The sequence below is a fragment of the Homalodisca vitripennis genome, chromosome 2 (genome assembly GCF_021130785.1).
Source record: "Homalodisca vitripennis isolate AUS2020 chromosome 2, UT_GWSS_2.1, whole genome shotgun sequence".
Taxonomy (NCBI): Eukaryota; Metazoa; Arthropoda; class Insecta; order Hemiptera; family Cicadellidae; genus Homalodisca; species Homalodisca vitripennis.
Window position 1 is genome coordinate 162,560,165 of NC_060208.1, and position 23,455 is coordinate 162,583,619.

Genomic DNA, 23,455 nt, shown 5'->3' on the forward strand with positions numbered 1-23,455 from the left:
GTCACATCTTATCACATTCTAAAGCTACAAACACATGAAAACTTTTTAAGTGTACAGTAAATTCTTTGGACAACAGTTATCTTAAACTAAAAATAGAGGACTTCCTAAGTTATCACTTTAAAAAATTGTCAATGCATTTCACAATGTGTTTTTAAGTTAAATGGAAATTCGATGTTCTTCTTGTGTCGGTGTTTTTCATTAGATTATACGAGTAATAAACAAGTTGTTAAGTTACCATATTTATGCACAGTATTGATGAGAAAGGGCAGAAGAAATATTTATACCGAATCTGGCAGTAAAATAAGAGCTGGCATGTACTGCGAGAATAGCTAGATATTATATTAATCCAACCTGATGATACTTATTACGCCTTAATATAATATTTGAAAGCGTTCCCTGTACGTGGTTAAACAATTGTTTCTATTTTAATAAACTTGTGTCAAAATCATGGTATCACTATTTTCTTAAATAAAATCCAAATTCATTAAATATCTATTTTTATTTAATATAGTTTTAAAATTTGTTATATTTAATTTTGCACTATTTTGCTACGTAATGGCAACTTTTTTTCTCATTGGGCAGCTAATGGGTGATTTTTTATTTTATGCTCTGGAGATGGTAATTGGACTCGGTATATTATCAATATTTAATTATATTAAGTTATAAAACGTACTCATATAGGTACGTCAAATGATAACAGCGTTAATTAAATTAATATAAAATAACGCAAACATAAAAAATAGACTTTAACAAGCGGCTTACAGTCGTTCTCGGTTGTTTTTTGGTAGAATGTTTCGATTGTTTTATCAAAGGAATAATTCAATATTACAATTTATTTAACTTATTAATAAAAAATTATTTTATTAATAAGTTAAAAAAAGTTATAAGTTATATTTTATTTTATAAGAATGTTTAATATAAAACAATAAACAAGACGTAAATGATTTTCTGAGAATTAAAAAATGGCGATGAATAAGAGATTTAATGTTCTTGTTGCTGTGAGGTTAGGAGTCATAAGTCAACACGGTTGAGGTTTGGAATTTTCAAAAATATACTGAAAAATGTTAGCTAAAATAAAACGAGCAACAAAAATCACAAAAGATGTTCTTGGTGCAAACCTTTTAGAAGATCTTTATAATAAGTTAAGGCTGCTTCATACTTCTATTCTTTATGAGATAACTGATCAGCCTTCGATCAAACAGTGTGCCACAACTGTCATAATTATACTGTAATGAAAATTTAAATCGCGTTGATACCATATTTTTGATATACGCACGAATTACGTTAAAGCGCAAGCGATTATCTATAATAATTTGTTACTCAAAGTTTGAATTAAAAAAATATTCCACTTGATAATCTAGTGTGTTTTAGTTCAGACACTTGTAATGTGATGGTAGGAGAGCATAACGCTGTTTTTTTCACACTCAAAAGATTCTTTTCCAGATATTGTTTGCATAAAATGCTCCTACCTTAGCTGTATCAAAGGCTTGATTGAATTTAACAGTCTAGAAGATTTATTAAGAAACTTAGGGTCTCATTTTAGTTGAAGTTAAGGCAGGCAAATACAATTGATGGAATTTCAAGAGTTTTTTCATGTTGAGACCCATACCATTTTGTCTACAGACACAAACCGTTGGTTATCTGTTGAACAATGTTGTACAAAGCTATTGAGCAATATGAAGTTCTAAAGCCCTACTTATTAAATGCTATTGCAGATTATCCTTCACCTATCGTAACTGCTATGTTAAGCACAACGTAAAACATGTAATATCTAGCTTATTTAGAGTTTATGTCTTATGTTTTGTGAAAACTGTATAGCTTTAATTATTAATTTCAGAACGAGTATCATCTTTTACACTATTTAAAGGCAGGAGTAGAAAAGATGATGAAAGATTTATGTTCAAACTTCTTGATTCTTAGCTATGCCAGGAACACTCCCGTTTTTTGAAGTTGTTCACAAGAATCCTAGGAACTGTTTTAAATTAGAAGAAATAAACTTGAGAGTTGCAGTGAAACCGTCATGAAAATACAAAGTGGTCCACACTCTATGCCTGAATGACTTGAAATATGTTTTAAGTCATGTTTGCATTTTCATATTAAGCCTGTTAGACTAATGAAACAGTCGTTTGACTTTTAAGGATATACTTTTAGAGATAATTGCTATTGTAAAAGTAGCAAAAGTAGCTCAGGGCTTTGAAATTAAAAGTTTGTTCCCAGTAATGAACAGATTTCCTGTTCTAAAAGGATGTGTCAATATTCAAACTCTAGACACAGAATGGAAATGTCATGCATCGCTTGACCATAAAGAGTTAGAATTTGATGCATAAAGACCAGCCCAACAATACCGGGAAAAGTATTTTCAGTTAAGAATAATTTAGGACATTCGATGTTTTCAAATTATAAATAAGTTATAAAACTATTATTAGTGCTACGATCGTCTGATGCGTGTTGAAAGAGTGTTTATTGAACTCAAACACTGTGATACAGCACACAGAAGCAAACTTAAAACAACAGTAGTTGTTACTGTAATGGCAAATTAGGGAGGCTATTCGAAAAAAAAAAACAAGAATGACTGTGTTGGTTTTGAGCCTTCTAACAGATGCTGAAAACAAATATTTTTTAAAATTAGTTATACTTTTCAATAATTACAGTCTAAGAATTTTATAAAAGATTTTATCAACAGTTTTTTATACATTAGCAAGTTTTTCTTGTAAGAAACAATAATTATAAGGAGTGTAAACTGGTATTGTGATAGCTTTGGGAGGTAAAAGAGGGTAATTTTAAGTGAATGGAAGGGTAATTGTAGGAACCTGATTGGCAATTCTGCTCCGTTACCAACCTTCAAATACACAGACAGACAACAGTCAACAGTGTATGTTTACTATTTTGTTTTCTTCGTAACCTCAATTTAATAAGAAATATATTTTTATACACTTAATTTCACATTTCAGCATGAGTAATATATACATACAAGAACCACCTACAAATGGCAAGGTAATTTAGTTTATTCTAAATATTTTACATATTTAGTTCATTTGGTAGTAGTAGTATTGTCAAAACAAATAATAGGTTACTGTGTTTCTACAGTGTACATTCTTATTTTACACAAATTTTTATAATTTATTTTGAAATAAATAACCAAATAATGTACTATACTATGAAATTATAAGGCTGTAGTATTATAAATGGCCACCAATACAATTAAATCAGGGAACCAAATTATCAATTAGAAATATGTAGCCTGAACTATTGAATATACAAAAGCATTTTTATTATAGTTATTTAAAATTAATTAATTGCTAGCTTTTTAATGTATTATATATATAACAACATTGTTTAATCATTGGTTTGGATGAGCTCCTCACAGGCCACCTAGGTATTCAAACTATCTATCAGCAATCTCAGAGAGAAAGGGTGGTGGTAGAGCCGAGCAATACCGACAAACCCTCTGATCAGTGACCTCAGTTCGGAAAGGTTCCGATTTCTATTATAAATTATTGAGTAGTTAGGTTATAGTATAAGAAAATGTTCTATAGTACATGGAAACTATCGAGTAAATTTTAACTTATAGTTATAACCTACAAGTAATATTTATTTGATTGAGGTGGTTGAAAATGCAATAAATCAAATATAATTTTACAGAAAAATTGTATTGGTTTAAATTTTTAAAATACAAAAGATTCAATTTTGAAACTCCATTTAGTAGTTGTTTTTGTATTTTGGAGTCCCTAAAGATCATTATTTAACTACTATGCTAAGAACACAAATCTCAAAAATTTTGAAGAGTTTGTAATTTTTCTCTTAAATGTTTGCATGCACGAATGATTACAGTCAAATATGAGTGAGTAAGCAAATTTAAAAAAAAGTTCTTATGAGAATACACTTTTTAACAAAAAATATCTAAATTTTGCAAGTATGGCTCTTTTTAATCTCCTAAATGTTCGATTCCCCCTTGAATCTTTTCTGCACTGCATGTAGCGAGGTTATTTTGTTAAATTAAACTTCCTTACATCTTGTCAGGTCTTGAAATACTCTGTTGTATTGGTTTATTTGTATGTAGAAAAGATTAATGTCTGTTATTAATTACGTTGTAAAATCAAGGTTTAATGAAATAAATTTAATTGCGCTGCAGCCTGCAATGTTCAGCTTGAGAATGTTATTTAAATATATGTATGCTATACCAAACTACTGTAAGGTGTTTAACTCAGAGTATAAGCTGAAAACACAGTGGTACATTTTAATAGGTTTGCCAGGTACTAAACTAAATTAAATCCAGAAGAGTATGGAGTGAGAATACTGTACATGGGACAGCTGATCCACTATTCTACACAGGAAGCAGGAGGGGCCCCTCCATCCTCACTCTTTCTCTTTGATATTGCTGATCAGCCCATTTAGGTGGCCCATGAGGAGCTCGTTGATTGATTTGGTACTTTGGGGTTTTTCAAAAAAGTTGATACGTATTATCACTGTTAGAGGACCAAGTTACAAATCAGAAATTTGGTCATACCAAATGCCTTTATGATATGAAACTACAGGGTGAATTTAGACTCTAAGATTCAATCGGAAGTAATTTAAAAAAAGAAACTGTTTTTAGATTTGCAATGTGTGGGCTATTTAGAGAATGGATTTTTATTTTAAGATTTAAACATATAAAGTTCATGACAAGCAATGTATGGAACCACAGGTCTTTGATTAAAAAAGTACTAGGCTCTATAACATTTAAAGTCTTGTAATAGGTATATGAAACACATTTGAAAACATTTTTAAACCAAGCTCGAACTCCAAGTAATGTTTTGTGATGTTTCCCTGAACTTTAAGAATTATTATTATTAGGCCTATAATAACAGTAATACAACAGTTTTGTTGTTATGTTGTTTGTACAGTGACGTTCATAAATTATAGGGTATCATTTTCTTCAGTATTTGTTTGATTTGCATCAATTTTTTTATAGGATTTTCTCGGTTGGTGGGTAATAGAAAATAACATGGACATCTTGATTATTTTAATTAATGTTATCGATTTCTGCAATTCACCACTGTTCATTGTAAATGAAGCAAGTAGATACAGTCAAACCTCAATGTAACAAACCTCAAGGGACCCGGACAGAAAATTCGTTATATCGAGTATTATGTTATAATGAAGTTCGTTATATTGAGGTTAGGTTAGGTACAATTTCGCTACATCGAGGTTCACAGATCATCGGCTCGGTCGTGTTAAAACGTGAAATCGTAATGCTGTACTGTATTTAAATAGTGTGTAAAACGAAATAAAAATGCATTTAATTTGGAACAATGAAACTTTATTTTTATTTTTTTGTTTCAATTAAGCATACAGTATGTAAAACAGAAAAATTGTAATACAGTAGCTATGTACTTTGAAAATACATTAAAAGAAAGTTGAAAAGCAAATATGACTTGAACAAAACTTAAAAATCTTACTCTACAGATAGTGAAAAATACAGTAAAACAAATACAGTACTCGTACTGTACAGTATTACTAAACTGAAAATTACGAATTGTTAAAGGTTAAATGGCCTAATCTATATTTTGTGTTCCAATGGCATCTTGCTGTTTTCACCCTGTTTGTTAGGGAAGAAGTCAGTAAATAGTAGTCTGCTTAAGTGATGTGACGTTTATAATATCCAATATAATAAAAAAATTTCATTATATCGAGGTTGTGAGTATGCTTTATTCGTTGTGTAGAGGTGAGAGTCCAATTCCTCCAATTCTTATGAAGACTTCTAGGTGATTTAAAAAAATTCGTTATATCAAGAAATTTGTTATATTGAGGTTCGTTACATTGAGATTTGACTGTATCTGTATTTTGAACTGTTAGTGAAACAATCATTCTGTTTCAAGAAGTTCACTTTCCGGTGACATCAATGTTAACTGATACTTGAGTAATTGCCTGACAGGGTGTAAAACAATTTGGAAAGATTAGTGCCATCAACCTTCTTACAGCCATTGAATCTAACACATTGGTGTGATGTTCTTAAGGCAGAGTTCTTAATTTCCTCGGGCAGAGTATGATAAGCGGATCCAGTTTTTATATCGCTTCTAAACAATCATGGATATTTTATATATTGAATAACAGAACTATCAATCGATATCAACATATCTAAAATACTAAATTAGAGTCACATGTTTCAAATTAATTGAAATAGTTTAAACAATTAAATAATTTTATAAATAATAAAAAACTATATACATTAATCAAACGATAAAATTAATACAGTTGATTGGAAAAATGACATTTAAATAATAAAGAAAACGTAGCAACGAAACAAACATCTTGAAACCAAGAAAGACACAGTAAATCATCTTTTAATGTTATTTTGTATAGTTTTCAAAGTGGACTACCTTTCTTTATTTAAAAGAAATTACTTATAGAACAAATTGTGTTTAGAATATAAAAATGGGTCAACAGTTAGTGCAGATGATTTAGTTATTTTTAAAATTAATTACTATTGGTTTGTTATATCAATGGGAACAATAATTAAATAGAGTTTGATCATTTCAATATATTGTACTCTACCCATTTCCTCAGTTTTTACAAAAATATAAGTAACTTAGTTGACATGGTCTTTTGCAAAAATGCAAACATTTCCTGAGGTAATGAGTCTGTTTTTGATAAGTCTGCTGTATACTTACTTTTGTGACATCTCGCTTTGTTGTATGCCATGAAATGATGCAAACAAATACCATTCTATCTCAAGTCCAAAATCTATGTGAAAACACATCATAAATTTCTTACTGTTTATATATTGCCTTTCTGTGCCATTTGAGAAGTAGATAAACATTTTAATAGAAGGATAATTAACTAAGGGATGTTAAAATACATACACTTTTGTGTTGTAATCAAGATGGTCATTTAAGACATACACTATTATTCTTTAAAACGTTGACTGCGGTTGATCCCTTACGGCACAAAGTAGTTGGGAGAGTAATTGGTCTCATTTAGTATAAAGTTAGGTGTTGTTAAGGTGCAGTGAAGGTGTTAATGTATAATCTTCGTCTCTTTAGTAGATGACAAATATTACAATTTAGAAACTTTATTATTATGAAACAATGATTTATGTAATCTACAAAAAAAAAACAAAAAAAACACTTATTTTTACCAATTTTATCATAAAATATATCAAATTGATACATTTTTTACTAAAAATTTAGTTCTTCTTAGTTACAACATACACTATTAGGACATTATAATCTGTGTATTTGATTAAAAACCTCTGTTATCACATAGTAATAATCGATTTTAAATAATTCATACTACAGTTTTATTTCTTATACACCTTTTGTGAGACTAAATTTTAGATTATTTATTAGTGTGCCAACAAAGATATTACTGGTCACAAATTTTATAAAACCCAAAATTTCTATTTCAAAAAAGCAATAATTTTTGTATGGTGAGTACCTGACCATTGGTATATAGTAATAATACAATGTAGTGTAACAGCATTCACCATATTCTTTTACAGAAAGAACTGCACATAAATATATGTGCAAATATGGAAAGTGAGTTAACACTACTAAATGCTACCCTCTTCACTCCTGCTAAATGTTTTGAATGCTGATTTTTAAAATGTTGCTAATTTGAAATAAACTGTACTTTTTCAGTGTTATATAAGTTAAATACATGCAATTTTAGTTTATATATTCCTATGATTGATTGATTGATTTATAAACATTGATTTATATTTGTGTGAGTTTTGTATTTCGTTTATGAATTATAAAATTCTGATGTTTAACTTTTTATAATTTGTAAAGAAACTGTGATTTTTTGAATATTTTGTTTACGTTTGTTTGACAAGTGTACTTTTAGGTACTAATTCCCAAGGCTGAGTTATATAAACTAATATTTCTTACGTTTATTTGAGTTGTGTTTTTGTATTTAACAATGTAATAAATTGCAGTACTCCATACAAACGCAGAAATAAAGTTATTTTTATGATCTATTTATTTCTGGTTCAGAAATATATTGTATATTAACTAATAATTGTAAAATAAATTAATATTGAGTTGGATTTTAACTATTATTTTCAAAGTCAAACAAACAAAAAATACACTCCAGACAAAAGTATACATTTTTTATTTTTCTAGTTATAATACAGATAATTTAAATATTAGTTCCATTACTGAGGTACTTTAAAAACAACAAATCAAATTTTAGCTTTATATGATATCTAGTAATGATTATAAAATTTTAATATAAAATTGTGCAAAATGTCTAAAGCAGGCTGGCAGTATGAGATATTTTTACTCTATATTGTTCTTTATTTAAAATACATTATACTGTACTATAATTTAAATATGAAATCCTATTCTCTCATTTCAATGCAGGCTATATTGTGTTAGCTAGTCTTAATAAAGAAATATGAATCCTAAATTAAAAAATACAATAATTATAAATAGTAAGATTGCAGTTGCTCAAGGATAATGGTGGTGATTTGATGATTGCTCAAGTAATTTTTCATTATAATAAGTTGTACAAAATTAAAATCTTCAAATTGTATTATGGTTATAATGAAATTATAAATCATGTAGTCTATTTAATTTACATAGCATATTGTTTGGTAATTTTGAGAGGAAACATTTTTAGTTTTAATAATTAAATTTTATCCAAACTATAAATTAACAAAAGTATATAATTATTTGTCAACAAAAAAATGGTATTTAAGGAAATGTTAAGTCATACAGGGTATTTTCATGTCTTAGAAATATAAGCCTGTCTGTTGGAAAATCTTGCAAGTGCCATTATCATACCTTGCTTGTAGACAAACTTGACTTAATATTTCAATAGATAAAATGTTTTTACATGTAGGTAAAACATTCTAAAAGATTTGGTTTTATTTACATTTTTATTTGTTTTCTTGAATCGTCTTCTTTTTAAATGCATAAAATAAAGTTTAAAAAAATATAGTTTTAATTTGTTTAGTACACTGGCTTGTTTTTTTATGCCAGAATAATATTTTGTGGCAGTTTTTGTAAACAGTATTCTACAATACTACTGTACAGGACTTAAGTTTTTTGTTTGCTTGTTATAACAGATTAATGAACATCTACAAGAAGACCAAAACTGATCTATCTCTTCAGCATAAAGTAGACCTAACTGCCACTTCTAGAGTTAATTTAAGTTTTTTTACCTGTAGTAGTGCTTGGTGTAATCTTTGGTTACGTCAAGGTATAATGAAATAATGACAGAGAATGCTGAGTGTACAAGGGAGGGAAAATTTGGCTTTACATTCACCCACTTAATCTAAAAATTAAAACGACATACCTTTTGCCCATGTTGAGGATATCATAAACCTCCCAAGCATATCCTCTTAGTTACCATATTCAAGATTGACCAAAAAGGACTGATTGTTATACTAACAATGGACCAGTATGGGATAGAAATTTAGTATACAAGCAGTTTTGAATGAATTATGGGGGTTACAGGCATATATGTATAGTAAAATTGTAATGTAGGGTATTTCAGTATTACAATTTTTGTATTATAGTTACTAAAAAATTAATATACTCATGATAATAATACCTTGTATTTTTACTGATTGAAATAATTCTGTTCATTTATTTCAGATTTTACTGAAAACATCTGTTGGTGATATTGATGTGGAATTGTGGTCTAAAGAAGCACCGAAAGCATGCCGGAACTTCGTGCAGTTGTGTCTTGAAGGTTACTATGATGGGACTATCTTTCATAGAGTTGTCAAAGGTTTCATCGTCCAGGGAGGAGATCCCACAGGCACAGGCACAGGAGGGGAATCAATCTATGGAGAACCATTCAAGGTAAGATGATATTGTTAAATCTTTTATGAAATTCTTAATTTGTTTTGTAAATTTATATTTACTGTCTATCTCAAGGCGATAACTACAAATGTTTTTAAATCTAGGATGAGATTCACTCCCGCCTGCGGTTCAATAGAAGAGGGCTTGTGGCGATGGCCAATGCTGGGAAAGATGACAATGCATCTCAGTTTTTCTTTACTTTGGCTCCCACTCCAGACCTTCAGAACAAACACACCATCTTTGGGAAAGTCACTGGTGAGACTGTCTTCAACATGATAAAACTGGAAGATACTCTTGTAGACCAAGTGAGTTACATGTTGTTAGTCTACATTTTTTTTAAAGTTATTCTGAATAATAACTTGATATAATTTAGTTTTATTCTAATTGAGCTATAACTCAACACTTTAAGTATGAAATAAAACCAGAATAAATAATTATTTTAATTTATTATTGTATAGTAGAACTAAGAGTATATTCCTATAATTCTTTTTCAGTTGTACAAGGTGTTTAAAAATAAATACAAACAGTCCCTAAAACTAGTCTTTGCAAAGAATAAAATATCTTAAATTTTCATGTTTAAAGTTGAAGTTTTGTTTATTACAAAGAAGATTACGTAACTAATGGATCTAGTTGAAAAATGGAATCTTTTCGAGGTGAAGACCGACATTAGAATGTATGAGTGTAGTCTGGGTATGTTACAAATCAAGTAACACTAAGATTTTTTTTCAATGTAGTGAGCAGGATATTTTTAGTATGTTAAAAGTATCAGGATTGGAATTATTATAAATAAAAAGTTAGACTTGAAAAATAGGCTCATAGTACTTCTAAAAGCAGTTTTATTGATCGTATTACTCAGAACGGAGATTGAATAACTCTTAGCATCCAAAAATATACTCCCCACATTTTGTTCAGTCTTCGTAATATCTTTAAACACAACACTTTTCTATTAAGTTTAACTGTGAGAATAGGAAGTCATAAATAAATAGTAGGGTAAGAATAGAATAGAATGTTCATAGACATATTACAATTTTTCGAACATAGTCATAACGAATAATAAATACTACTTCTTAAACTACTATTAAACTCTTAAAATTATGAGAGACTATGAACAAGAGTTAAAAAATTCAGATAAGTTGTAAAATTCACCATTCATAAGAAAGGATTCTAGCATAGATTTGAAAAGACAACTGTCAGGGCAGTTATTTATAATGTCAGTCAAGAAATACATATTTTTGGTCCTAAATATAACAATGATTTTTGGAAGAGTTTTAATATATGTTTAGGAATTATGCAACCGTTTTTGTTATACTGATGTTTTGTTATACATTTTGTATTATACTGATGGAAATATTGAGAAAATAGGCTTTTATTATTGAAAACAAAAATAGAAATAGATTTGACAAAAAGGAATCTGTGTTAAGATTACTTCTCGATGAAAATATCCCGTACAACTTTCTTTTTGTCTGAAGCATTATACAATCCTAACCGCTCTTTTTTGAAGCACAAAAACTCTCGCCAAAGAGGATTCAGAAGCCGCCCCCAACAACTTGACTCTATAGCTAAGAACATGGTAAATTTTGTCTGAAATACACAGTTCTTAACGTTTCTTTGTTTAAGAAACTAGATAGACACCTGAAGCAATATAGCGGCCTGGCAAGCCGAATGCAAACTTGATCAAGTTCAGAGTTCCACTTTAGGTCAGAATCAATTTTAATACCCAAGAACGAGACATGATCTGAAAATATGAGTAATCCCCATTGTAATTAAATGTCTTGTGAACCCTATTCACTAGGTCAAATTTTATAATCATAGTCTTATCAACGTTTAGTTAGAGATAATTGATTGAAAACCATGAATGAAGTTGATTCAAGGTACTTCGTAACATACTTCTGGAAGAGAACACTAGTATCTTCCGTGTACTGGACCAGATGACCCTCAACATGATTTCCAAGTTCATTGACATATGTAATAAAAAGCCTTGGTCCCAATATCAACCCTTGTGGGACACCTAATTTGACCCCACTCAAGTCTGAAATAGTTTTCCTTTACTTGTGGGTTGCTTCCACACACTACTTCCTGTTATTTAAATAAAAAGCAAAACCAATTAATTAAGGGGTATGCCTCTGACACCACAGGCTTCAAGTTTACAAAGCAAGAGATTATGATTCACAGTGTCAAAGGCTTTCCCAAGGTCACAAAATATGCTGATGGTGCTCTCTTTCTGATCAAGAGCAGAAACTTTGCATAACACTAAAGAATTCAAGGCATCACAGGTCGACTTGCCTTTTAAGAAACCATACTAATTCTCAAAGATGACATTGTGTGAGATAAGGGAATCTACGAGTCTATTATTGATAATAATTTCAAAAATCTTTCCAAATAATGTTGGAACTATTGAAATTGGACGGAAATTGTTCATATACAGTTTGTCTCTTTTCTTATTCATGAGCAAAACTTTAAATGACTTCAGCAGTGTAGGGAATTCCCCTTATGAAATTGACCTATTGAAAATTATTGCAAAGGAGTGATTACTGAATGCAATACTTGTTTACAAACAAGTATGCCTGGTTTTATTTTTAATATCACATACATCACCCGTTAAGCTTGCCTTCATTTTTGAAATGGCAGAAAATATTTCCGCCTCAATCTCTGGAGCTAAAGAGAAAGTACTGTTGGAAGAGACAGAAGCAGTTAGCCTCTGCCTACCCCCATAAACTGGAGACACCTTCAAGTTTTCACTTGAAATGAAGAATCTGTAACAATAAATTGATTGATTTATCATTCCTTCACTTCAGTCCTTAAAGTAATTAAACCTGAGAATTACTGATACATTCATTAAAGGAAAATCATATTAACTTTTTATAAGTATACTCACAAGCTTTTATGATCTTTCATAAAGATTATGTATCAATATGGAAATTGTTTTTTTCCAACATACATGTAAAGATCGTATTGAGATATGTAAAAAGAAAACATTAATGTCAAATAACTGATCAGTGTAGGTTCATCCAACTGTGGAATTTAATGAAATGGTAATTTACAAAGTTCATGTTCATTTATTTTTATTTTAAGTATAATCAAGGGAGACAAGATGATACGAGGGGGTACCCCAAAAATTCCCGGAATAGCTCTGCTGTAGGCGGAGCTTGTGTAGTACAAATTCTCGCCGCTTGGCTCTTGTAGCGCTGCTCTTTGCCAGCTCAGTGCCGCCTGTTGCGTTGACCGACGTGTTCTGTCCCCGTGCTGTAATAGTTTTTGCTAGTGCTGTTTTGTGATCGTGCCGTTTTTTACGATGGCAAGTTTGAGTGAACAGCGTGCATGAAATTTTGTTTTCTGTTTGTCAAAAACACCGCGGAAACAGTTGAAATGTTGAAGACAGCCTATAAAGACGATGCAATGGGGAAAACCCAAGTATACTAATGGTTTTCTCGGTTTAAAAATGGTGACATGTCAATTCATGACAAACCTCGTTCTGGACGACCATCGATTTCCCGAACAGATGAAAATCTTGTGAAAGTGAAAGAAATTGGGCTTGCAGACCGACGACAGACTATTGAGCAAATATCAGAGGCTAGTGGGCTGTCATGGAGCTCAGTTCAACGGATTTTAACCGCAGACTTGAACATGAAAAGGGTTGCCGCCAAGTTTGTGCCTTGTGCTCTCACTGACTTTCAAAAGGAACGTTGAATTGAAGCCTGCTTGATTTGAAGCAGCAACTTGAAGCCGATCCAGATTTCTTGTCAAAAATAATTACAGGTGACGAATCTTGGTGGTATGGGTATGACCCAGAAACCAAACAACAATCCAGCCATTGGAAGACAGCATCATCATCCAGGCTCACTCCTAGACTCTAGGGCAGGATACGGAATACATGGACCTTGAGTTGACATGGCTATGCCCCTAGGAAGACATGCCACGGTTTTTCAGGCGGAGGTCATGGCAATAGACTCATGTTCCAGAAGACTCATACAATTGAGGACAAAAGGATTATCATACCTAATACTTTCTGATAGTCAGGCTGCACTGAAGGCACTGGATACCTGTTCGTTTGATTCGAAAGCGGTATGGGAATGCAGGAATGCTCTAGCAGAGCTGGCAATGAATAACAGAGTAACACTCGGTTGGGTACCGGGTCATGAAGGTATTCATGGGAATGAAAAAGCAGACATCCTCGCCAAAAAGGGAGCAGAATCCACATTGGTGGGGCCTGAGCCAGGTTGTGGGATAGCCTTCTCCAACATTAAAGCTCTGGTCAAAGATTGGGAAAAGAGGACAAGACACAATAATTGGAGTAGAGTTTCAGGTTTAAGACTATCCAAATTGTTTATCTCTCCTTACGCTAAAGGGTGGACAGCTCTCCTAGACCAGAATAAGGAGGATATAAGACTGATATTAGGAATGTTGACAGGACATGGCCCTCTGAGGAAGCACCTTATGAAGGTAGGCCTTAGTCAGAGTAACGAATGTAGACTCTGTGGAGAGGAGGAGGAGTCAGCGGAGCACATTTGGTTAGATTGTCCTGCCATCGTAGAGACTCGAAAAAGATACCTGGGAGCATATCTCTTCAGCCCCAAGGACATTAGAGAACAGGAGCCCTTAAATCTGATTGGTTTTTGCAAAAGCCTCGGTCTTTGAGGGCACAAAATTAAAGTAAGGGAGGCGCAAAGGTCCTTTTAGGACTAAGCGCGGGGACAAACTGTCCTTTTCCCTCAGGAAGGAAAAAAAACAAAAACCATCATCCAGACCAAAAAAATGCCGTCAAGTCAGATCGAGTGTCAAAACAATGCTCATTTGTTTTTTGATGTAAAGGGGATTGTCCATTCAGAATTCGCTCCAGACAGTAAATCAAGTGTTTTATCTTGAAGTCTTAAGCAGACTACGGAACAGCATTCGTCGCAAAAGACCTGATTTGTGGCAAACAGGGGACTGGTTTTTTCACCACAATAACACGCCTGCGCACACAGCAATCTCTGTCACCCAGTTTTTGGCCAAAAATGGCATGGTTTCGCTACCACACGCACCTTACTCACCAGATCTGGCTCCGTGCAACTTCTTTTTATTCGCACGAATGAAAAGGGGCATGAAAGGTCTCTGATTTGACAGCATGGATAAAAAAAACAATGGAGGAACTGGCAGCCATCACTCACGAGGAGTACAAAACATGTTTCGAACAACGATGGGATAAGTGTATAAAGTGCAATGGAGAATACTTTGAAGGTGATAAGTTTGTTTTATAAAAAAAAATATATATGTATATTTAAAACAAAATTCCGGTTTTTTTTTGGTACCCCCTTGTACTTTTTAAATCAACCTTGTATGTACATTATATTCATGAATCCAATTGAAATTGATAATGTTGCTTTACTGTCTGTGTATTTATTCAATGATGATGTTTAAGATGCACTGTAAGTAATCTTCAAAGCATAAATATCATTAAGTTGAACTCATAAGAATTGAAAATTATTTTTGTTTCCTAGAGCAGGCTTAATGTAAAGCACACTTTCCCCACTTTTCTTAACATTTTTGTTAGGAATTATGTGATAGACTAGAGTAAATACGTAATCTTAGAATTTTTAACTCCTGGGTTTTAGGATGATCGACCATTATATCCACCGAAGATTATTGGAACAGAGGTTTTGAACAACCCATTTCCAGATATTGTTCCAAGGGTAGTAAAAAAGAAAGGCCAAGATGAAAAACCTACCAAGAAACCCAAAGTAGCAGGTGTGAAGTGAGTATTTATTATAAAAGATAATAATTACTAATACCTTCATTATTTACCAATTGAGTTTAATACATATTGTTTTCTTTGTAAAATTATAGATTAGTTTCATTTCTGATGTCAAAACACATATTCAAATAAAAGGTAAAGTTTATGACTTATAGTTCTAATATAACCATTTTTCAGAACCTTTGCAATTCCTTTAAAAATAGTGTGGTGGTCTTGGCCTCATTTTTTACTTTTTTCCATAAGGTTAAAATTACAAATACATTTTTTTACCTTTTTTAATTATTTAAATCTCTTCTTGGATTTTTTTAACATCATGAATTAAACATCTGTTAAAATTAAACTATTTTAATTTAAAATAAAATGTCATATATTTTATGTAACTAAATAAATTGTGTTCTTGAATACAAACAGTGACCAGTAGACTTTCCACAGAAATTACAAACTTCTTTCATTCGGAGAAGAAGCAGAGGAGGATGAGGAAGAAGTAACAGAAGTCTCCAGGAAGTTCTCTGGCAAGAGCAAGTCAACACATGATCTGCTCTCAGACCCTAAGTTGAGTGCCTTACCGGCCGTGCTAGAGGGTGACGTGGGCATGTCTGGGCATTCCAGCTCTGATGAAAATTCTGACCACGCAAGGTAATGACTATTTGACTCTTACTAAAGACCTATCAAGCCAATCAATTAGTGAGCAAAGCTCTACGCTGGAATTGATTGTGATATGTATCATAATTGGTCAGTTACTGTGCGGTAATATATCAGTTACTTGTTTTGAAAGTTAAATTATTAAAAATATTCCGTTACATAATTAATAATATTATGAAATTAACCTGTTAATAATTTGAATATCTGACTTATATTCAGGGAAAGAATGGATATGATCAAGAAAAAACTAGGAAGGCAAAAGACAAAAGAAGTACCCAATGTACAAAAGGAAGATGAAGAGGAAGAATACGAATTTGGAAAAGAGAGAAGAGAAGAACTAAAGAGAAAAGCGTAAGTTAAATAATATGAGCCTTTACTTAGATATTTGGTATAATTTTTTAGAAGTATGTTACTGTTCCAATCCAACTGCTATTTAAACTATTGGACATCCTGGGAATTTGATAAAGTTAGAAGTGATAAGTTTGTGAATCTCTAGAAGCTGAATTTTACGTTAACTAACCAGTAATAAAGATTTGGACAAGAAGTTTGTTATAGAGTCCACTCAGGGGTTTATTTGATAATGACACTTGTTATTTGAGTTAAAAATCTCTCAAACAGCTCTCTAGACAGTTTTGACTCAGAGTGTTCAAGACAAGATTTTATTTTTTCTAGGCACTTGTTACAATCAATCAACCTGTGGTAGCTGTCAATTCTGGTCACTAAACTGTTTCTTCTCCTGCTTTGACTAAACAATTGTTTATTCCAAGGAGTCACTATCAATTATATATATATATTTGCCTTCAAGTTCCTAGGGAATGAAAATTCACATTCATTTTAGAATTAACTCATGATGTACATTATCAAATTCTCTTTAGTGATCAATCATCTCAAACTTTATCCAATCACCAGTATGCTGGTAAAAATTCTTTGCCACCTGCTTTTTGTTATTAATCTTATGTATTATTTCCTGCCTGTACAAGGTAAAGTAAAAACCACAGATCTACATATCTCAATTTCATTTATAATATTAGTCTTGTTGGTACCCTCCAGTAGCTGCTTTGGTTAATGTAGGAGCTATAATGTTATATACAACTCTTATCAGTACTAGAGATATTCATATGGAAATATAAGTTTTAAGGTCATTGTACTTTACAAAAATAGCAATATCAAAACTTAGAATACATTTTAAACTGTTTCAATTTGTTTCCCACTTTTAAAAACAATTTGTGGATTTTTAATCACATATACCCATTGTCAAAAAGAGGAAGAACAGGGAGATATGACACTGGCATGGTACAATAGTGGGTACCAGTTTCAGTTTAAAGACAAAGTACCGTATTTCAGTTTATACTTTGGTTATTAAGAAAAATCCTAGAGAGAACAGTGTAACGTTTTATTGATTTTTGTGTACATGAAATAATTAGGATGACTTTAAAAGATATCTCATTCAAAAAGAGAACCAATTTGGAAACTCTTTGCTTGCAATACTAACCTGTCAAAATTAGAATGTATTCTCTATTTTTAATATGGTTAATACAATTTAAGACATTTAAATATTTATGCTGATCTTTGTATTTTTCAGAGAAGAATTGAAAAAAGAGTACAAATCTTTAAAAAGAGATCTTCAAACAAAGAGAAAAGAATCTGAAAGAGAAACCGTTAAAGAAAAATCCCCTCCAAAGGAAAAAGATAGTGACAGATTTACTCAGACGAAATCAGAATATAATGAAGAGCTTGAAGCATATAAAGCCAAAAAACAACAGATTCCCAAAAAAGGTTTGATTGTATACAATTTTACATAGTTATTACTACAGTACATGCTTATTTAAACAGTTAATAAAAAAATAACAATCTACATAAAATACTCAGTACTTTCCATGATATTTAGGGTTTTATTCAATAGTCTTTTTGAAGACTATATATTATTTCTTACAAATTACAAAGTTGTAATTCATAATCAATTTGAGAGCTGTGGATCATAATTCTACAGGAATTTTAAATGCTATTTAAGATTTAACTACCAATTCATCAGATAATACTTAAAAAAAAATCAACTTTCTCCTACTGTGGTTATTCCTAGGAAGAAATTAAATCCTCCTATATTATGGTTAATTGTCAATGATTGCAGTAACAAAAGTGGCTCTCAAAAACCTATGATATAACACCTTAATTCAATTTTTTTTATATGTAGACTTGGCTCCACCAAGCCATGCAAGGCTTGTTGGTTAGGACTGTGCATGCAAAATCACTGTATATAATAATTACATTTATATATTTATAATTATTTGCACTTACACTAAGTTTTATAAGTTGTGGTGTGATGATTAAAGGTTATAGTGTCCTAAGGACAGTTTATGTGTGAAGTAAGTGCTCATTAAGCTTAGTTTTATATCTGAGGTGAGTGGCCATAAAGTTTTTTTTTATGTGCGAGGTGAGTGTAGCACAACTTATAAAAATAATATTTAACTTTATCAGGAGCCTCAAGGGAAGCAATGACTCTGTCTCTGTTGGAGAGGTTCAGGAACAAGCTGACTTCTGTGAAGCAGCAAGTGGGAGATGAGCAGGAACCAAACCCAGAGGAAGAGGATGATAAAGATGAGAGTTGGTCAGTATATAAATACTTTATCCTTTGAGATTAAATTAGATCTTCAGAAGAAGTTTCATTTACTAATATTTATTAAAAACACAATACATTTTTCAGTACAAGTTTATTATTGTACTGGTTGTCTCTAGATGGGCTTAGGAAGTGGAATGTAATTCAGCAGTTTATGTTGTCTCTAACACTTGATTAAAGTATGGATTAAATCCAATTGGTTCATTTTTAAGAACAGTTAAACTATTCTCCCCAATAAAAACGTCTTTTGGGTATACATTTCAAAACTTTTGTGATGAAATGTATGAAACATCCAACATACAAATCCAACACTACACAACCTTTTAAAGTATGATAATCTACATACATATACTGTTTGTTTAAATATTTGAGTTTCACCTGTTGAACTTCAATTTCTTCCTTTTAGTATATAGGTTTAAATTAATGTTATAAAAATACATTGTTTGGCACATTTTATGTAATGTAATTATTTGGGATTTTTGTATGTCAATTTGAAAGTTTTCAATGTATTTCCTAGCAACTTGTCAGGGCGTGCCATGCGTGTTGACCCAAAGTTATGTATTTAATATTTTTCAGAAAAATGTAAAAAATAATTTCTTCACTCACATCCTACACTTTTATTTTGATCGACCCTTCATATATTTAAGATATTATGATTCAGATATACATTATTTATCCTTGAACTGTCAGGTTGTTTTATCCTAACTGGCATGCTGGTGGGTGATTTGTATAAAATCAACAGCAAATATTTAAATTTATTTCCATATATTCGGTACCATTATATTCACAATGAGTTACAGAACAAACATATTAACAATGAATATATAGCACGAATCATAAAATAAATATCTTAATTTTGTTTTAAGTAAAAATTAAAAATTCCAGTTGTGATAAGCTTTGTAGTGTTTTAATATGGATGAGCCTCAGAGTGGACCAAAAGAGTGAAGTCGGACCCAGACAGCAATACTAGATTTAAGGAATTAAGTAACCAAATTTGTATAGTATTCTAATTGAAACAAGACAAATTAATAATTGTAAATATTCATTGTTGAAATAAAATTCACAAGGCCACAAAAACTTATCTGACATATGGATGCAATGGGTATGTTCTTTTTACAGCAGCAACTATTCAATTATCCTGAATGTGTTGGCCCCTGGTACTGTGACCTCATGTTGTTGTGACTGAAAGATGGGCACCTTTCCAGAGGCTACTGTTATTTTTCCTCCATCCAAACCTCACCAGTTTTGATAAGATATTAACTTAAACTAATAGTTTAGATATAATTTGGAATGGTTCTCCAACTATGCGAATTGAACATAGAACCTACACCACTACCTGTCTTACTCAACACAACAGCAGCACAACTCTGACACAACATCCACGTAAAGATTATGATTAGCTTTGTTAATACTATTTGACTATCACTTATGTTAAGTATAGATTTTACTATAAGGAAATGCAATGAATATGGTGTATTATAAACTATTAATATTAACAGGTATTTGTATTTTAATACACCTAACTAGCATTCCCTCTTAATGTGTTTCAGTTACACCTGCAATCCATCAAGAGTTAATTAAAGTATTGGTTGAAATTTTTTATTTTGCAGGTTAGCACACAAACTCCATTTTGAGGATAAGTTGCCAGTTTTAGCGAAAGATGCCAATACAAAGGATGATGAATGGTTTGAGATCTCAGATCCTCGGAACGCTATCAACAAACGGAGAAGAGAGGCCAACAAAGGATCAAACAGCAACAAGCCACTCAAGCATGATACTCTTGACAGAGTCAAATGAATCTTTTTTAATTTACAAGCTGTTGATGTTATATGTATATAATGTAAATAACATTTAGGATGGTATATAATTAAAATTTATTTGTAATATGTCTTTTAAATTCAAGGCCTCTTATAATTTAAACAATTTCATATATACAGGGTTATTCATAAAAGGTGTGCAATATTTCACCTTAAAACGTTTATTCGTAAAAATCCACTACATTGTTGTATGTACTTGCAATGCATGGATTTAACTTGTTTTTACGTTTGGTGCTGTAACTCAGTTATTTGTTATTCAATCTTTTTGAAATAAAAATTGTTGAATTGGTAATAAAATATGCTAAAAAAGTTATCCTGGTGAATTTGTTGTCAAAGTAGCCGTTTCAAAGCTAATACAATTTGAAAAAATTTGAACGGCCGCCATTTTGAAATGCGAAGAGATATTTGTTTTATTTTTTTCACTGAAAAGGACCAACACTAGGTTAACGTAACTGTTAAGTTTGAATTCTGTATCTTAAGTGGTTTTTGAGTAGTAATTTTTTTCCCAAAAAACACAAACAGACAGACAGACAGTAAACGGTACTTTCCAGACCCATGTGCAATGGAGTTTTTTCCTTGTTTTGATGACCTGTAGGCTATCAAGTCCTGAAATATTGCACACCTTTTATGAATCACCCTGTATATTTAAAAAATCAGAAATCATTTATTGATTATATTTAAAATTACGAGTAGTGTCAATTATTGAACATGTACATAGCTATAAGTTATAAATGTTCATGTTGGTCTTGATTAACTTGTCTGTCTCCATGTCTCCACAAGTAAAATTCTTCCACTGTGTAAATAGTTCTTTGCAGAAGTCAGTTCTTTTTGCTGTCTCCATTTTCGTATGGCTGTCTTGATATTTCTTGATTTCTTCTGGCAAAGCATTAGAATTTCTTCCCAGTACAGCTGTTCTGTGTGGAGGTAGTGAAAAGTCTTGACCATGTCTTGTATTATGCTCATGGAGATCACCATATCGAGAAAGGTCTCTTGATAAGCAAGTACATAAGTGTTTCCAGAATACATAGAGAAGTTACTGTCGGTATTTTCAATTCTTTACAAGTAGCTCCACAACTTTATATAGGTCCTAGCTTGCTCACTAATCATATTGCTCTCTTCTGAATGTTGAAGACTTTCAATAGGTTAAATTGGGTTGTGCTTCTCCATGCTACTATCCCATACACAAGGTGGCTTTGAAATATTGCATACAGGTCCACTATTTTGGGTAGATTCAGAAGTGTTTGTTACATAAGTCATTCACAGTGTAAAGTGGTGAGTTTTGCTTTAGGATAAGTTTTCAGGGTAATATTTCCATGAATTATTTAGTGTTATTTATAAATAGTTCATGTCTTTCTTGAATATCAGGGTTTTCGTGCGCATAGATTATATTAGTTCCTAGAGTGAGTTGTTTAGTCTTTGAGCTATTTAATACCATCATTGTATTCACTGTTGGGCCATATTGAATGAGATGTATGAGTTTATTTATAGTTGTTCACATCATTCAGGCATGAGAGTAGTATGGTATGTATTGTCTGTGTACATGATGGAATTTTTGTAATTTCCAAAGAATATTGGCAGGTCATTCGAGAATAAAATATATAGCACTGGTCTTAGACTGGAGAATACAGTTGTCTCCAATTCTTCTTTTTTTAAGTGGTTTCAGGAAAAACAGACTTATTCTTTTGTAGACTACAGTCCGAGAAAGAATAAAGATTGTATCTCGCAAAACTTATTAAAAAGTATTATTTAGAAATTTGGAATGAACGTAGTTGAAGAATTTTATACCTTATACCAGTAGAACACAAGCGGCCAAAGTAGTCTTTCTAAGCTTTCGTATGCATATACTTTCTTGATCGGGGTAAAATATCAAATTCAAATATATTACAGAAATATCGTAGACCGGAAATAGACACTTTTCATATAAGTTAGCTTCCAAAACCTACACGTGTACATTTTTTCTTGATCTGTGCAACAACGCAAACTCAGTTGTAAAACCGTAAATAAATTAGACAAGAAGTGAATTTAAGTGGTTGAAACTTTTCAGTCTTACGTAAGTACATTTATTTTTTCTTCATCGTAATAAAAAGGAAACAACAATGTCATTTGAAGTATCTTAGACTGGAAATAGATTACAAGGGTTGGTAGTTGACTTTTTTTGACAAAAGTAGGGCTTGTAAACCAACATATGTAATTATTTTCTTTATAAGGGCAAGGCAAACTTAACTGTAGCACTGTATTAGACTATGAGCAATGGGAATAGACACTTTTAGACCATTCATTGTTAAAAAGGCTGTAGACCATCTTTTCACTTCTTTGTAGGTATATATATACGTGATAAATAATATATATACCTACAAAGAAGTGAAAAGATGGTCTACAGCCTTTTTAACAATGAATGGTCTAAAAGTGTCTATTCCCATTGCTCATAGTCTATATATATATATATATATATATATATATATATATATATATATATATATATATACGAGGGTCGTCCAGAAAGTAAAGAACGATTGCGCATCACGGGCGGCGCAGTTCCCCCACCACCGCGGTAGATAGCTTGTTCGTTAGCCACACCTTCTGCCTCAGTGTGAGCTGAGTAGCGGTACCGTGAGGTCACGTTTGCGTCTCCTGTGAAAGTTTAAAATGGCGGCGTTAATTGAAAATCCCGCCAAGTGTGAACTGCGTAGTGTGATACGGTTTCTGAATGCACAGAATGTTCGACCTATTGAAATTTATAGGCAAATTAAGGCAGTTTACGGTGACAAGCTCAGGCAATGGAATGGCATCACTCGAATTCACCAACAAAAAACAGGAAAGAAAAACCAAATTTGAACACCAGGAAATTGATGGCAACAGT

General features: G+C 31.7%; 1 protein-coding gene across 1 annotated transcript; it reads left to right on the forward strand.

The window, feature by feature from the left end:
- The first annotated feature begins 2,819 nt into the window (after positions 1-2,819).
- Positions 2,820-20,662, forward strand: LOC124354955 (spliceosome-associated protein CWC27 homolog). The gene is made up of 9 exons (XM_046805783.1): positions 2,820-2,994; positions 9,582-9,791; positions 9,896-10,096; positions 15,383-15,522; positions 15,955-16,158; positions 16,384-16,515; positions 17,747-17,940; positions 18,640-18,769; positions 20,389-20,662. The coding sequence occupies exons 1-9, from the start codon at positions 2,953-2,955 to the stop codon at positions 20,573-20,575; spliced, it is 1,440 nt and encodes a 479-aa protein (XP_046661739.1). The 5' UTR covers positions 2,820-2,952; the 3' UTR covers positions 20,576-20,662.
- The last annotated feature ends 2,793 nt before the right edge of the window (positions 20,663-23,455 follow it).